The sequence below is a fragment of the Rutidosis leptorrhynchoides genome, chromosome 5 (assembly GCF_046630445.1).
Source record: "Rutidosis leptorrhynchoides isolate AG116_Rl617_1_P2 chromosome 5, CSIRO_AGI_Rlap_v1, whole genome shotgun sequence".
Taxonomy (NCBI): Eukaryota; Viridiplantae; Streptophyta; class Magnoliopsida; order Asterales; family Asteraceae; genus Rutidosis; species Rutidosis leptorrhynchoides.
The window spans coordinates 403,530,797-403,549,974 of NC_092337.1; the positions used below are offsets into that span (position 1 = coordinate 403,530,797).

At 33.5% G+C, this 19,178-nt stretch overlaps 1 protein-coding gene across 1 annotated transcript in view; it reads left to right on the forward strand.

Moving 5' to 3' along the window:
- Positions 1-2,610: 2,610 nt before the first annotated feature.
- The window catches only part of LOC139849895 (uncharacterized), a 61,635-nt gene continuing 45,067 nt past the window's right edge, over positions 2,611-19,178 (forward strand). The window contains exons 1-4 of the mRNA XM_071839510.1: positions 2,611-3,155; positions 3,261-3,976; positions 4,021-4,075; positions 4,176-4,444. Coding sequence (XP_071695611.1) covers positions 2,611-3,155; positions 3,261-3,976; positions 4,021-4,075; positions 4,176-4,444 — 1,585 coding nt within the window. The remainder of the gene's footprint in view (positions 3,156-3,260; positions 3,977-4,020; positions 4,076-4,175; positions 4,445-19,178) is intronic.

The following is a 19,178-nucleotide window of genomic DNA, read 5'->3' on the forward strand; positions in this document are numbered from 1 at the left end:
TCATAAACTCATAATAATTAATTACTGTAAATGTTAAATAAGTATTAATTATATTAAAATAGTGAAAATGGGTTGAAATAAATAATAAATTTGTTGGCTCTTTGCGCGTGTTTGTCATATGCAGTTAAAATTATGTGCCAAAAACGATAGGTTGTTTTAAACTTGGTTGAGATTGAAGTTGGATAATAAATATAGCTTGAACTCTTGTGTATATGTGTGCATGCACGTGCTTGTAGATGCCAAACAATGTTTAATTAAGTTATTTACCAAACAATGTTTAATTAAGTTATTTTAAGGGATTATTAAAGGTATGTAACATTATTAGTGTCGTTCTAGGTATGAATAGTTGGCAATAGTTGTAAATATCAAGTGGTTGGCTATAATCTTCTGGTTTTATGTGTATTAGCATTTCCGTTTATGTACACTTGTGTTGTTATAAAAATATCAAGCCCAAATTGTTGAAAAATTAGGCTATTAAATCTGTGAAAATCAATTCCTAAATTCGACCATTAGTTGTTACTTTTTTTTTTTTTTAACGGTGTCTACCCACCCAATTATTTCCTATGTAAAGAATCATTACAATTTTACTTCCCCTCAGAGTGAAACCCTCACAACGAATTTATACGGACATCACGTATGGTAAACCCCCCTCGGGTGAGACTCGAATGTAAAACGTCCGCAAATCTTCGAGACCCATGAAATGAACGGATAACAACAAAACAAATTTTGCAATGAGTGGGAGTCTAAACCCCAATATACCATATGAAAAGATAAGTCTAGTCCACTACATCAACTCGTTAATGTTTCACTAGTTGTTACTTACTTAGTATATCATTAAGTAAGCATATATCAAATGGTCACAATTTAATCAGAAAGAAAGTGTGCACAAACAACTGCCACAAGATTCACAACTTCATAGTTGTAATGTCACCTTAAGATTCACAACTTCATAGTTGTAATGTCACTTCAAAATTAAGCCGATAACCGCTTAATCTGTACTTTCGAGTATATTATCTAATTCACAACCTCATGTCACCTCAAAATAACCACTTAATCTATAGTTTCGAGTATATTATTTAACATAAGAACTAGCATTTACATTTTGTTTTACAAATGCAAAAACAGAAAATATGGTTACTTAGACCACTAATATTGGTCTATTTAATGGGTTCGTGCTCACTTTAGCCCTCGAGGGCATTGCTTTTACCGACCTAGCCTTCACTAGTTATCACTTAGGCTTAGCCTTCGAGGTCTCGCTCTAAAACATTTCGTCCAAAGCATAATTCACGACGGAAGTATTTGGTTTTATTGTTTGTACTTTTTGCCATACTTGTAAATTGATATATTTAATTTATTTTGAGGGTCCATGTGATAGTGAGGAAGAATGTTATGTATATTAGTGTTCTGTCTTGGAGAGGAAGTGGGGAGAAAGTGTTGATGTGACGCTAATGTAGCTGTCAGTCCTGATGAGGAAGTATGTCATTGATGAGAGTGATCTTATATATACTAGAAACTTGAGGAGTCCCGTATAGGGTGAATATTTGATGGTGGTCAAGGATGAGTTGGAAACAACCAGAGAGTAATCTTGATGGGTTGCGTACATCAAAGTGCGGGGTCATATTACTCGGCCTCTCGAATAGCCCGAATAGGGAAAACCTTCTACCTTGTTAAATCAGGTAAGTAAAATAGAATCTTGATTGTTTCAATCATCTAACTTATTCTGGTTTGTGTAGGTTTAGCTTAGTAGATTGCTGCTGTCTATTTTTGGACTTGCTTTGAAAGATCTATTGAAGTTAAGGACTGCAGTTGCTGTTTTAAAAGTGATTAGCTAAAGAGTTCAAGTTTAGAAGTTGAGGGTTTAAAATGTAAATTATATCCCTCAAAACATTTGGTAGCCGACTTATGTGGTCTGGAGGTTAAAAGGTTGATTTTAGAGTTCTGGAATCATAACACACATTCTATCAAGATTGATTTCGAAGTTCTCTCAAGTTTTCTCTCATAATTTTTTTTGTATTCCTAGATTCAATATCAAATTGATCTAGTTGATCTTGTATTTCATCTATTCTTTCGATTTATTGTTCATCGATTGTGAACAATTTTGTTTGTGTAATTGTGGATCTGATTATTATTGGAAGCTGTGGTTGATTGTGGTGCTTGATCTGTATATTTTCACATGGTATCAGAGCGGTTGATGCTTGAATCAATTGTGTACTTCATCAAACACGTTCGATTCTGGTGATTTAGGGTTTGTATCGTGCTAGGGTTCTTGGATCTAAAAATTTGGGCATCGTCTCAAATTAGGGTTTCATCAACTAATTGTCCTTTGAAGAAGTGATAATTCTATCATCCGCTGCTTATCTTCATCTCAATCAACTGTTATTATCATCTTCAAAGGGGAGTCTCGCTTTTATTCGTGTTTTTCATTATTAATTGTTCTTTATTATTTGTTCTTGATATTTCTTATGTTATCTGTTCTTATTGTCTGCATCTGTTCTTGATAGTTGTTTGTGGTATCTGTTATCTGCTATTTGATATTAATTGTGATATCTGTTTCTTCTTTCTCTATCTGTTATATTGCTAATCTGTGTTTGTTGCATATATTCTTTATTCATGGCTGGAACTGTTAGTGATGATGTTTTGATTAGTAAACTTGATTTTGGAGATCCACTGTATTTACATCCATCTGATATTAGTAGCACACCTATTATTACTTTGAAGTTAACTGGCACTGAAAATTACAGAGTGTGGTCTTGTGCCTTGACTCTAGCTTTGCAAACTAAAAATAAAATGGGTTTTGTTAATGGAAAAGTTAAAAAAGATAAAACAAATGCTATTTTGGGGAATCAATGGGATAGATGTAATTCAGTGGTTCTTTCTTGGATTCTGGGTACCATCTCAGAAGAATTATATCTTGGACAAGTTTATTCTACTATTTCTTCTGAAGTTTGGACTGAATTGAAAGAGACTTATGATAAGGTTGATGGTTCTGTTGTGTTCAATTTGCATAAAAAGATTAATTCATTAACTCAAAATGGCTCATCTTTGTCTGGATATTATCACACACTTAATTCTTTATGGAAACAATTTGATGCTATGGTTCACATACATGATAATACTACTGAATTTAAAGAACATATGGAAATGATTAAGCTAATGCAATTTTTAATGGGTCTGGATGAATCATATTCTCAAATAAGGAGCATAATATTAACAACTTAACCTCTTCCTATTATTAAAACTGCTTATGCTACTCTGTCAAGAGAAGAGTCTCATAAAAATGCTTCAAGTAATACTATTAAAAGGAATCAGGCTTCTGCCTTTGTCACTAAAACTTTGTCAAACCAAACTTATAACCCTTCCAATAACACCAGGTTCACAAGAGGACCTAATCCTAATCTTAAGTGCACAAAATGTAATAAAATTGGTCACACAATTGATAGGTGTTATGAGGTTGTTGGATATCCTCCTAGTTTTAGAGGCAAAATGGCTAATAATAAGTCTAATAATAATCCTACTAGTTCCTCCTGGACTAGTACTAATAAAAGTTACACTAACAATTCTGCTTCTACTTCTTTTGATTGTTCTGCTCAAGGTTCTCAACCTTTCTCTGAAGAACAAATGGCTGTTCTCTTATCTCTCTTGAATCCAAAGCAAAATACCAGTGAACCTAAATCAAACATGGCAGGTACTGGTTATTTTAAGTCTAACATGACTTGTTCTAATATCTTCAAAGATAATCCAAGTTGGATTATTGATTCTAGTGCCAATCAACATTACATCACCAATGCTAAATATTTGACAAATATTGTAGATATTTCTGATCTTAATCTTGTTGTTGAACATCCAAATGGTTCAATGGCAAAGATTCTTAAGGTTGGTGACTGTCAAGTGACACCCAATGTCACTTTGTTTGATGTTCTGGTTGTACCAGAATACTTTGTCAATCTCATGTCTGTTTATAAGTTTGTTAGAGACAGTAAAAAGTTTGTTAGCTTTGATGAAAATATGTGTTACATTTAGGATTTGCCCCACAAAGGCATGATGGGAAGGATCTTGGAGACTGGAAGTATGCAAGGTGGTCTGTATGTTCTGAATGATTCTTCAAATCTGGGTAATAATACTAGTTGTTCTAGTACCAGTATATGCTATGTGTCTAAATTTATTTGGCATAGCAGACTTGGTCACCCAGCTGATCCTGTGTTGCAAATTCTTAAAGGTTCTTTAGATTTTGATGATGGCAGCATTTTGCCATGTGACATATGCCATAAGGCTAAACAGTCTAGAGAACCTTTTTCTCTAAGTGATCATGTTTCTCATGACATTGGTCATCTTATTCATCTTGACATCTGGGGTCCTTATAAAGTTACCAGTATAGATGGTTATAGATATTTTCTTACCATTGTGGATGACTTTAGCAGGTGTAATGACCCTGATGTGACGCCCCGTACTAAATCAACATGTACGGACCATCGACAACAGGATCATTACAAGGTCAAACACTATATGCGTTTTCAAAACAAGTTTGCATTCGTGATAAAAGGTGACGTCATAACTAACGTCAAATGTTTTACATCAAAAGTATGCTTCTATGAATAAAAGCAAAGATAATAGTGCGTGACCCTTAGGTCGTTACAAATCATTGTTTTGAAAGTATTAAAGTTTAAATGCAAGATAAAGTGTTTCATGCGGTGACATCTCTAGTAAAGCACAGCGGAAGTCTACGAGGCATGACTAGTACAACAACGGAAGCAACCTTAAGCACCTGAGAAAAACATGCTCAAAAACGTCAACACAAAGGTTGGTGAGCTATAGTTTAAGTATAATAGTATGTAAGGTAGGCCACGAGATTTCAGTGCTACAAAGAGCGTTTCAAAACAGTATGTAAAGTAAATGTTCAACCGTGGGCACTTGGTAACTAACTTAACGTTTATAACCCCCTGAAAGTACACTTGACGAGTGCGTATGTTTACGAAGTATTAATCACTCGTTAAATGCTAGCGCTACTAGCCCGAGTGGGGATGTCAAACCCTATGGATCCATATCTAAGATTCGCGTTCACCGATTCAAAGACCGATGACTAAACGTTACCGAGCTAAGGGGAAAGTTTATGCCATTGTATAACCCACACATATATAAAGTTTAAGTACTCGTGCCTAGTATGTAAAATGTAAAATGCGCATGTATTCTCAGTTCCCAAAATAGTTAAAGTAAAAAGGGATGCTATAACTCACAGTGGTAAAGTAGTAGTAAAGTTGACTCGGGAAAAGTAAGCAAGTATGTAGGTCCAGAAAGTCCTCAACCTAAGTCAAAAGTTACTAAGTCAGTAAATCATCCCAATAGGTTTAAAAGTATGTAAATTAGGTCTTAAGGGTCATCATCATTCATCATTAAACAAAAAGTATAAAGTAAGTTTCATCTTAGAAAAGAGTTTAAAACAAAGGCTGACTTCGATCAGTCACCACGGCCTCTATACCTACTGAAATAAGGTGAGACCAGTGGCCATGGCTCCGTATATAAGTCCTTTAGTTTCTGTAAAAATTCCAGAAGCAAACTCATCTTTGTTTGACCGTGACGACGGTTTAAGTGCGAGTAGGTCAGAATTTTCAGCACAACGTTAAAAGGACATAGTGACGTTCGGAGGGCCATAGATCCTAAACCCTAACTCGGATTAAGACGAGTCTTGAACGAAAAATTATCTACTCGAATAGAGCTAACTTAAAATCAACTTTACAGTAGCCCAGGTATTCTGATCAGTTCCAGAAAATAGTAAACAGTGTGTTCCGTTGGGTTCTTGGTGCTTGACGTTCATCATGGTTCTCATCCTTGATGCATATAGCTTCAGGTGTACAACTCGTTGATGTGTTTACATCATCTTTACCAAGTTTTGACCATCATAACACAAGTGTAAGTCTAAGATGAGTAGAACAACTCAATTAAGTGTTGCAAGTAGTTTGATGAACCAAAGTTACATCAAGATCCTAGATCCGACATATACATGAACTCTAAAAGTAATATTTTGCTACAAACTTGAAAGTAAACTAACTAATCAAGATCTTAAGTTGTAGAACATAGTTCTTAGTTAGATCTTGAAGATCCAAGACCCAAAAGTCTAGATCTAAAGTTACTAAGTTAAATCCCAAGTTATAACACTTGAATCTTTACTTTAATGAAATCATAAGCTATAAAACTTAGATTTTCATCTTGTAAAGTATATGTAAGCTTTCAAGCTTTTGTTTATGACAAACTAAGTAGACCATAAGCTATAGAAACTTAGATCTTTCATATGTATGTGAAGTTATAACTAGATAGTTATACTTCCATGTTCTTGAACTTACAAAGTTAGCTTTTAGTTCAAGAAAGTATGAGATCAAGATTAACTTGTAATACTTGACCATTTAACTAAAACACGAATTGATACATGTACAAAATGAAGAAATAAATTACATCTACAAGTATTATGTTCATGGTTGTTCATACTTGGAAAGATTCAAGCCAAAGCTTAGATCCTTAAGAAAGTAAACTTTAAGTTTGCAAACATGAACACAAGTAATGATTATAAACACATGAACCTTCAATCATTCAAAACATTAAGTGTAGAACATAAACTAGAAAGTTTATGTTCTTGTATGTTCTTGTATGAACAAGATAATATGAAGAACAAACTAGAGAGTTTGATTCTTAACAACATTAAACAACTATAAGTAAGTAAAAAATAATCAAAGACAAGTAAATGATGATAATAATTTGTGTAGGCTACGGTTTTGAAGACAAGAAAAGGAAGAAGATCTTGATGATGTCGGATCTAAGATCTTGATGTAACTTTGGTTCATCAAACTACTTGCAACACTTAATTGAGTTGTTCTACTCATCTTAGACTTACACTTGTGTTATGATGGTCAAAACTTGGTAAAGATGATGTAAACACATCAACGAGTTGTACACCTGAAGCTATATGCATCAAGGATGAGAACCGTGATGAACGTCAAGCACCAAGAACCCACTGGAACACACTGTTTACTATTTTCTGGAACTGATCAGAATACCTGGGCTACTTTAAAGTTGATTTTAAGTTAGCTCTGTTCGAGTAGATAATTTTTCATTCAAGACTCGTCTTAATCCGAGTTACGGTTTAGGATCTATGGCCCTCCGAACGTCACTATGTCCTTTTAACGTTGTGCTGAAAATTCTGACCTACTCGCACTTAAACCGTCGTCACGGTCAAAAAAAGATGAGTTTGCTTCTGGAATTTTTACAGCAACTAAAGGACTTATATACGGAGCCATGGCACTGGTCTCACCTTATTTCAGTAGGTATAGAGGCCGTGGTGACTGATCGAAGTCAGCCTTTGTTTTAAACTCTTTTTTAAGATGAAACTTACTTTATACTTTTTGTTTAATGATGAATGATGATGACCCTTAAGACCTAATTTACATACTTTTAAACCTATTGGGATGATTTACTGACTTAGTAACTTTTAACTTAGGTTGAGGACTTTCTGGACCTACATACTTGCTTACTTTTCCCGAGTCAACTTTACTACTACTTTACCACTGTGAGTTATAGCATCCCTTTTTACTTTAACTATTTTGGGAACTGAGAATACATGCGCATTTTACATTTTACATACTAGGCACGAGTACTTAAACTTTATATATGTGTGGGTTATACAACGGCATAAACTTTCCCCTTAGCTCGGTAACGTTTAGTCATCGGTCTTTGAACCGGTGAACGCAAATCTTAGATATGGATCCATAGGGTTTGACATCCCCACTCGGGCTAGTAGCGCTAGCATTTAACGAGTGTTTAATACTTCGTAAACATACGCACTCGTCAAGTGTACTTTTAGGGGGTTATAAACATTAAGTTAGTTACCAAGTGCCCACGGTTGAACATTTACTTTACATACTGTTTTGAAACGCTCTTTGTAGCACTGAAATCTCGTGGCCTACCTTACATACTATTATACTTAAACTATAGCTCACCAACCTTTGTGTTGACGTTTTTGAGCATGTTTTTCTTAGGTGCTTAAGGTTGCTTCCGCTGTTGTACTAGTCATGCCTCGTAGACTTCCGCTGTACTTTACTAGAGATGTCACCGCATGAAACACTTTATCTTGCATTTAAACTTTAATACTTTCAAAACAATGATTTGTAACGACCTAAGTGTCACGCACTATTATCTTTGCTTTTATTCATAGAAGCATACTTTTGATGTAAAACATTCGACGTTAGTTATGACGTCACCTTTTATCACGAATGCAAACTTGTTTTGAAAACGCATATAGTGTTTGACCTTGTAATGATCCTGTTGTCGATGGTCCGTACATGTTGATTTATTACGGGGCGTCACATCAGGGCTGTTTGGGTTTATCTTCTTTGTCACAAAAGTGAAGCTACTGAGAATATAATTAGCTTTGTGCACATGTTTAAAACTCAATATGGAAAACAGATTAAGGTTTTAAGAAGTGATAATGGCACAGAGTTTGTTAATAATAACTTAACCAACTTTTGTTTAAAAACTGGAATTTTACATCAGACTTCTTGTACTTATACACCACAACAGAATGGTGTGGTGAAAAGAAAACACAGACATTTGTTAAATATTTCTAGATCACTTTTGTTTCAAAGGGGGTGTATGATAATGCTAAAAACGAACATATATTTCATAGCATTATCCCTCAAGAAAGACAAGCTTTTAGATGCAATTGTTCTATTTACAAGTGATATTCGTTTAAATAATAAAAGGTGAAGACAAAAGACAGATTCGACGAATTGAAGACGCAAACGACCAAAAGGCTCAAAAGTACAAAGTACAATCTAAGTGGTTCAATTTATTGATGAGAAACGTCTAAAAATTATAAGAGTACGAGCCGCAAAATGCAAAGTACAAGATATTAAATAGTACGAAAGGACGTTCGAAAATCCGGAACCGGGACCAGAGTCAACTCTCAACGCGTGACGCAACGGACCTAAAATTATGAGTCAACTATGTACAAGAATATAATATAATATGTATAATTATATAAATTATATATATATATATATATATATATATATATATATATATATATATATATATATATATATATATATATATATATATATATATTAAAAAATGCAGCAGCCCACGTTTTGGAATCTTTGTGAGCTGTAAAAGCAGGCCATGCGATCGCATGGCCAGAAGGCAAAATTTCCATGCGATCGCATGGCAGTGAAAGGCTGGCCACATCTATAAATTTTGCAGTTTTTGGTCGAATGTTTTACACCTTTTTCTAATCTATCTCTTACTCTTACGATATATATATATATATATATATATATATATATATATATATATATATATATATATATATATATATATATATATATATATATATATATATATATATATATATATAAATTTTAATTTTAATTTTAATTTAAGATTAATAATAATAAGGGTATGTTAGCGAATGTTGTAAGTGTGTAAGTCAAAATTCTGTCCGTGTAACGCTACGCTATTATTAATCATTGTAAGTTATGTTCAACCTTTTTAAATTAATGTCTCGTAGCTAAGTTATTATTATGCTTATTTAAATTGAAGTAATCGTGATGTTGGGCTAAAATATTAAAGACGGGATAATTGGGCTTTGTACCATAATTGGGGTTTGGACAAAAGAACGACACCTGTGGAAATTAGACTATGGGCTATTAATGGGCTTTATATTTGTTTAATTGAATGATAGTTCGTTAATTTAATATAAAGATTTACAATTGGACGTAATTATAAATAACCATATACACTCGATCGGACACGATGGGCGGGATATTTATAAGTACTAATAATCGTTCATTTAACCAGACACGGGAATGGATTAATAGTCAATAGACTCATTAAAACAGGGGTGAATTATGTACAAGGACACTTGGCGTAATTGTTAACAAAGTATTAAAACCTTGTTATAGTTTAAGTCCCCAATTAGTTAGAATATTTGACTTCGGATATAAGGATAATTTGACGAGGACACTCGCACTTTATATTTTTGACTGATGGACTGTTATAGACAAAAATCAGATGGACATATTGAATAATTCAGGACAAAGGACAATTAACCCATGGTAATAAATTAACATCAACACGTCAAACATCATGATTACGGAAGTCTAAATAAGCATAATTCCTTTATTTCATATTTCATCGCACTTTTATTTACTGTCTTTTTATTTAATTGCACTTTTAATTATCGTACTTTTTTATCGCAATTTTATTTATTGTCATTTTATTTATCGCACTTTAATTTATCGCACTTTAATTATTGTCATTTACTTTACGCTTTAAATTAAGTTATTTTTATTTTTAATATTTTACATTAGGTTTTAACTGCGACTAAAGTTTTAAAATCGACAAACCGGTCATTAAACGGTAAAATCCCCCTTTTATAATAATAATACTACTTATATTTATATATATATTTATATACAAATTTAGTTTTAAATATAGCGTTAAACTTGGCTAGATCCCTGTGGAACGAACCGGACTTACTAAAAACTACACTGCTGTACGATTAGGTACACTGCCTATAAGTGTTGTAGCAAGGTTTAGGTATTTCCACTCTATAAATAAATAAATAACTTGTGTAAAATTGTATCGTATTTAATAGTATTTCGCAGTAAAAATATAACTATTTCGTATACACCTCTACGCACATTAAGTATTTTTGGCGCCGCTGCCGGGACTCCTAAACGCCGAAAGCACAACGCTATAAAAAAAAGATTTTTTTTAGTTTTAATTAAGTTTTTGTATAAAATATAAGTTTTAAATTTTTTTTAAAAAAAATACAAAAATACAAAAATACAAAAACAAGAAAAAGAAAAATATATCTATATTTTAAAGTTTAGTTAAATTAAAAAGTTTATATTTTTTATTTATTGTGAAAAGTTATAAAAACTAATAAGCAATAATTTTTTTTATTTACTAATAATTTATATTTATATTTTATATATATTAAAAACAGAAAAAAAAATATAAAAATCAATCGGGCCCGAGAACTATAGCAGCCCAATTTTTGAACCGGATCCGAGGCTCATGCGATCGCATGAGATTTTAACTATCAACCCATGCGATCGCATGATTTGAGTTGACAGCCTTGAAACCTTTGACTGGCGAATAGGTTTAGGGTTTAATATTAATTATTATTATTAATTAAAACCTAATTAGGGTTTTATTTATTTATTAATTAGTTTTAGTTTTATTATTTTGTATTTTTAGTCTTAAACTAGTTTTATTAAATTATAAAATTAATACTTTTATCAATAAATAATTTAAAAATAATATTTTTTTATAAAAATTGTATTTTTATAACTTTAAGTTTATTTTTTTTTTTATATTTTCGCATATTTTTAATCGTTTAAATCGTAACTTTTATAATATTTATCGTTCGTAATTAGTTTTAAGTTATAGTCTAGTTAAAGCCATAGTTTATTTTTATATTTTTAGGCTTTGCCGTAAAATCCCTTAAGTGCTTTTTCTTTAGACTAAGATATAGGTGCTTTAGAATTTTGCGACGCCGTTTTAAGATTTTAGTACTTTTTAAGTTATTGCCGTTTTGGATATAGAATTCCTTTTAAGCTTTAATACCTTTAGACGCAAGTTTTAATTTTTAATTTTTAGAATTTTAAGTTTCGACGTTTTTCTTTCTTATTTTTATTTTTCGACCTTTTATTTTTCAACATTTTTTGACGCAATCTTTTTCTTTCTTATTTCTCGACGCTCTAGTTTTTAGGACATAGAATTTTCTATTTCTTCTCTAAAATTTCTTTAAATTTCAACGAAAATTTATTTTAAACGGTTAAATTGATAGACATCCAAAATTTTCTGGTTCGTAGTAATAGTTGGATTTGTTAGTGGCGAGTTGTGGGCTTCCGATTTAAAGGGTCCTGGCTACTTGCTGCATCTATTGGCTATTCGAAACGTGGGCAAAATCAGAAAAGTCTATTAATTTGATAACTTATATAATTTTTATCTTTTATAACTAATAGGATATTCAGTGAATGCACTGAGCAAAACGTTCACCACCTTTCATACGTTCACCACCTGTAACTCGATCAAGACATCTAGCCAATATTGTTGCCGTTGATTTTTCTTTAGAATCGTCATCCAGTAGACCAAGTACTCCAATTCAAATTTTCGATAATCCATTTTTTGAACCCGACCTCACAATTGAGAATCCGGAGGATATTCAGGGACAATTCAGAGATCCTGAACCACTAATCTTTCCTCCTGAACCACAAATCACTCATCTAGAGATTGTCGAGGAAAAAACCATTAAGTCAGAATCCCTTAGTGATTCAGATTCAACAAATTCAATCATGGAAAATCTGGAACCTCTAAGTATGGAAGACCGAATGAGAGCTAAACGCACTGGCCAAGGTCATGAAATTACTCAACCAGATATTAATACGCCAGATTATGAAATCAAAGGACAAATCCTACACATGGTAACTAATCAATGCCAATTTAGTGGTGCGCCGAAGGAAGATCCAAATGAACATCTTCGTACCTTTAATAGGATTTGTACACTATTTAAAATTCGAGAAGTGGAGGATGAACAGATCTATCTCATATTATTTCCCTGGACTTTAAAGGAAGAAGCCAAAGATTGGTTAAAATCGTTACCTGAAGGGGCGATTGATACATGGGATGTTTTAGTTGAAAATTTTCTAAAACAATTCTTTCCGGCATCTAAAGCCGTGAGACTTCAAGGAGAAATTGTTACGTTCACGCAAAAGCCAAATGAAACTTTATATGAGGCATGGATAAGATTTGGAAAGTTATTGAGAGGATGTCCGCAACATGGTTTAGACACTTATCAAATAGTACAAATATTCTACCAAGGATGCGACATCACTACACAAAAAGACATCGACATAGCAGCTGGTGGTTCCATTATGAAGAAAACCGCAACTGAAGCTTACAAAATTATTGATAACACTGCTTCACACTCACATGAGTGGCACCAAGAAAAAGATATTGTTAGATCATCTAAAGCTGCTAGAACCGTTTCTAGCCATGACTTTGATTCCATTTCGGCAAAGATAGATGCTGTCGAGAGACGAATGGAAAAGATGACGAAAGATATTCACTCAATACGAATTAGTTGTGAGCAGTGTGGAGGACCACATTTAACAAAAGATTGTCTCAGTATTGAACAAACAATGAAACAAAGAGAGAATGTTTCATATATGAACCAAAGGCCTGGAAATAATTATCAGAATAATTATCAACCGCCAAGACAAATCTACAATCAAAACCAGAATTATAACTAAAATGTTCCATACAACAACCAACAAGGTCCTAGCAATCAACAAATATCCAATAATACTTACAATCAGCAAAGACCTATTTTTCAAAACAAACCACCACAAACCGATGATAAAAAGCCAAATCTAGAAGACATGATGTCGAAGCTAGTTGAATCTCAAACGTAATTTTTCACATCTCAGAAACAAACGAATGAACAAAATGCTCAAGCATTTAGAAATCAACAAGCTTCTATTCAAAATTTGGAACAAGAAGTAAGCAACCTAGCAAGGTTGATAGGTGAAAGAAAACCGGGAAGTCTACCTAGCGATACAAATGCTAACCCCCGGAATGAAACAGCTAAATCCATTACCACAAGAAGTGGTATTACACTTAAACCACCTGAAATACCTGTAATTTCTGATGACTCTATTCCTACTCCACAAGCACCACAACCTGAGCAAGATAAGGAAACAGAACCGGTAGTTGAAAAGGTTAATGAAGATAACACAGTTAAGGCTAAACCTTATGTTAAACCAAACCAACCACCAATTCCTTACCCGAGTAAAATGAGAAAAGAAAGACTTGAAGCCGAGCAATCCAAATTTTTGGATATGTTTAAACAGATAAATGTCAATCTTCCTTTCATTGATGTAATATCAGAAATGCCTAGATATGCTAAATTTCTGAAAGATCTAATCACAAATAGAAAGAAAATGGAAGAAATCTCGGCTATTACTATGAATGCAAACTGTTCTGCATTACTGTTGAATAAGATACCAGAAAAATTATCAGATCCAGGAAGTTTCATAATTTCATGTTTTCTGGGTAGTCTTAGTTCAATAGAAGCATTGGCAGACTTAGGTGCTAGTATAAATTTAATGCCGTATTCATTATACGCTAAACTAGACCTCGGAGAATTGAAACCAACAAGAATAAGCATACAACTAGCCGATCGATCAGTAAAATATCCTAGAGGGATAATGGAGAACATGCTAGTTAAATTTGGTACTTTAGTATTTCCAGTAGATTTTGTTATTCTGGACATGGAAGAAGATTCTCGAGTTCCTCTCATATTAGGAAGACCATTCTTAAACACGGCTAAAGCAATAATAGACGTGTTTGGTAAGAAACTGACCCTAAGTATAGAGGACGAGAGTGTTACCTTTTCAGTTGATAGAGCAATGCAACAACCACAATCTGTAGATGATACATGTTATTATATTCAAACTATAGATTCACATGCATAACTGTTAGAAGAATTTCCGAAATTACAAGGAACAGGAGAATGTTCTTTAGGAGAAGGAACTGAACCAATTGATGAAGCTGAAATGTTAGCTACACTTATGGCTAATGGATATGAACCAACAACAGAAGAAATTCAAATGCTAAAAGAAGAAGACAGATATCGATATAAATCATCAATAGAAGAACCACCGACATTAGAGTTAAAGCCACTTCCAAACCATTTGGAATACGCTTATTTACATGGTGAATCTGAATTACCTGTAATAATATCGTCTTCTCTTACTGAAAAATGAAAAATCTCATCTCATTTCTGTACTAAAAGCTCATAAACCAGCTATTGCATGGAAGATTCATGATATTAAAGGCATAAGTCCTTCGTATTGCACACATAAAATCCTTATGGAAGAAGGTCATAAAACGTATGTGCAACGCCAACGAAGACTAAATCTTAATATGCAAGATGTTGTTAAGAAAGAAATTATTAAACTGCTAGATGCAGGTTTAATTTATCCAATCTCTGATAGTCCATGGGTAAGCCCATTTCAATGTGTACCTAAGAAGGGTGGCATGACTGTCATCACAAATGAAAAAAATGAGCTTATTCTTACTAGGACTGTAACAGGATGGCTTGTTTGTATTGATTATAGAAAATTAAATGACGCCACCAGAAAAGATCACTTTCTCTTACCTTTCATTGATCAAATGTTAGAAAGATTAGCCGGAAATAGTTACTATTGTTTTCTTGACGGTTTTTCCGGATACTTTCAAATTCCAATAGCACCCGAGGACCAAGAGAAAACCACATTCACGTGCCCTTATGGTACTTTAGCTTACAAACGCATGCCATTTGGACTTTGCAACGCCCCTGCAACCTTTCAAAGGTGCATGATGGCGATTTTTCATGACATGATAGAAGAATGCATGGAAGTATTCATGGATGACTTTTCAGTCTTCGGTGATATATTTGAATCATGTCTAGTTAATCTTGAAAGAATGCTTATTAGATGCGAACAATCAAATCTAGTTCTTAATTGGGAGAAATGTCATTTCATGGTTAGAGAATGTATCGTTCTTGGTCATAAAATTTCAAAAGAAGGAATTGAAGTGGATAGAGCTAAAGTAGATGTAATTGTTAAACTTCCACATCCTACCAATGTTAAAGGAGTTAGGAGTTTTCTAGGGCACACCGGTTTTTACAGACGTTTCATAAAAGATTTTTCTAAAATTGCCACTCTTATGAATAAACTCCTAGAAAAGGATGCTCCATTCATCTTTTCAGATGAATGCATCAAATCTTTTAATATTCTTAAAGAAAAACTCACTAATGCGCCGATCATGATAACTCCAAATTGGAATCTACCGTTTGAACTCATGTGTGATGCAAGTGATTTTGCAATGGGAGCCGTTTTAGGACAAATGATTGAAAAACGATTTCAACCTATTTATTACGTTAGTAAGACATTACAAGGAGCACAAATGAATTACATAACTACTGAAAAAGAACACCTTGCTATTGTCTTTGCTTTTGAAAAATTTCGTTCATATCTCGTTCTAGCTAAAACGGTGGTCTATACCGACCATTCTGCTCTTAGATACCTATTTTCGAAACAAGATGCCAAAACACGATTAATCCATTGGATCTTACTCTTACAAGAGTTCGATATTGAAATCTGAGATAAAAAGGGAGCAGAGAATCTCGCCGCTGATCATCTTTCTAGTCTTGAAAATCCTAAATTAGAAATTCTAAATGAATCGGTCATACAAGATAACTTTCCTAATGAATATCTATTGAAGATAGATTATAATGAAATTCCATGGTTTGTAGACTATGCAAACTATTTAGTATGTGGATTCCTTGAAAAAAGGGTTGTCGTACCAAAAACGAAAGAAATTCTTTAGTGATATAAAACACTATTTCTGGGAAGATCCACATTTGTTTAAAAGTTGTCCCGATGGAATAATACGCCGATGTGTATTCGGGGATGAAGCTAGTCAAATCTTAAACCATTGTCACACAGGACCAATAGGAGGGCATTATGGGCCTCAACTCACAGCAAGAAAAGTCTATGACGCTGGATTCTATTGGCCTACAATTTTCAAAGACGCACACCTTCTTTACAAATCCTGTGATGCTTGTCAAAGGGCCGGAAAAATAAGTCAACGTGATGAAATGCCACAAAATATCATTCAAGTATGTGAAGTATTTGACGTTTGGGGTATTGACTTTATGGGTCCATTTCCAAAATCTCATAATAATCTCTACATTCTCGTTGCCATTGATTATGTATCTAAATGGGCGGAAGCACAAGCTCTCCCAACTAACGATGCACGAGTTGTAGTCAACTTCTTAAAACATCTTTTTGCTAGGTTCGGAACACCAAAAGCTTTAATAAGTGATCGGGGCACTCATTTTTGTAATAATCAACTTGGGAGAGTTCTCAAAAGATATGGAGTAACTCATAAAATTTCAACCGCTTATCATCCACAAACAAGTGGACAAGTTGAAAATACCAACCGAGCTTTAAAACGTATTCTAGAGAAAACCGTAGGATCAAATCCGAAGGAATGGTCCATGAAATTGGAGGATGCACTCTGGGCTTTTAGAACAGCCTACAAAACTCCAATTGGAACCACACATTTTAAACTCGTTTACGGAAAAGCATGTCATCTTCCAGTAGAAATTGAACACAATGCATTTTGGGCTTTGAAGACATGTAATCTTGATTTGCATGAAGCCGGACGTCTACGGTTAAGTCAACTAAACGAATTAGAAGAATTAAGACATGAAGCATACGAAAATTCATTAATCTATAAAGAAAGAACAAAGAAATGGCATGATAAAAGAATCAGAAGTTCAAAAGAATTTAAAGAAGGAGACAGAGTTCTTCTTTTCAATTCACGATTCAAGCTATTTCCTGGAAAATTGAAATCAAGATGGTCTGGACCATTCATAGTCAAAAGAACTTTCCCGTACGGAACAGTAGAATTAATAAATTCAAATGGGATTGAATTTAAAGTTAATGGTCACAGAGTTAAACATTACATAGATAGTCCGATGGAAGTTGAAGATGAAGTTAATCACAATTTTGACACCACAGCTAACTAAGTGTGGGAAGGTTCGAATCTTTTTAGGGTAATATATATTTCTGTTAGAGTTAGATATTCTGTTTTTGTGTAGTTTCCGAGAATAGAATCCGAATGGTCTTTCCCTAGCAGAACCTAAAGAACTAGTCTTCTCCCTCCATTCTGAATTTTTATTTATTTTAGGTTTTACGAGATGAAGAATTCCTTTGAACTAAACCATGGTCTAATGCTACATGCTATGATTACTAAACGTAATAATGACACCCTTCCGAGTGAATTGGTATCATTCATAAGAGGCAAAATGGACGGAGTAAGAAAAGAACTCGGGAAAGATCATCATAAGATACATTTTGGCAAAGGCAAATCAAAGTTCGCAACAAAAAGAAGAGCATCACACCTTGAAAGATGTCATAAATGCGGAAAATGGTCACACGAATGTAAATGTTCGAACAATCAAACATATTCAAATACCGAATTTGTTACTCTATGCAGAAAAGAACCGTTTATATGTTTAGAAGAAAAGATATTGAAGAATCGAGGTTACGCTTATGTAGCTATGGAAAACCAAATCACACGACTCTCCTATGAGTCGGCTAAAGCAGGTCTCTGAGAATTCTTTCTCATAGGGTAAAACAGCGCACTTTCAAAGACTGGCATTAAGTTCAGCAAAAGCTACTAATTTTGACAACAAAACAAAAAACAAATGTGATGTAACAACAGACGGAATGAACAAATGAAGTGCACCATTTATCATTCAACAAACAAACGCCAATATGTTTGGAAACTTTGGTAAAATTTAATCATTTTTCTACGCTACTCACCCTCAATAATTTAAATAGCTACTGATTTCTTGCAAATGAGGGCATTGCAAGATCTTAAGTGTGGGAAGGGGTTAAATTCTTTCGGATTTTTAAAATTTTAACTTATACACTTGGTTACCATTAAAAATACTAGTAACGTAGTAGTTGTATTAGAATCTAGTGCTCTCTGATAATAAAGAACAGCCCTAGTCTTATATACTGACTACCCACTTCTAGTAAAAAAATTTCAAAATTTTCAATTAAATGAACTCAAAATCATGTTTATACATATTTATGAACGATAAAACTAGGTGTTAACACCGAAATTATTGTTACCTCGGAAAGGACATAAATTGAGAAATAACCCAAAATGTTAAAATTCATTTAAAATAGAATAGAGGAAAATAAAAAGGCAAAGAAAGGAAAATAAAAGCCAAGTGTGGGAAAAATTTACCAAGTTATTTAGAACATATATCACATATTTTTGTACAAATAATTGAAAATACTTTTGTTTTGGACGATATTTATCAGTTTTACCCAGTTTATTGTAATATAAAAGGAAGTAAAGTCTTCCGAGAGAAAAAGACAAGCGCTTCTTGATTTAGGCCAGGAAGTTATCGTCCAGACCAGTTGTAGAGTCTACGAAAAACCTTGAAAAGTTTTCTCGAAAATCAGCTGGAAATCCACGGACCTCAGCATCAAACAGGGTCTCTAAGTGGTCAGACTTATCAACCATGAGAGGATCTGTCTCGTACAATGGGGGCCACC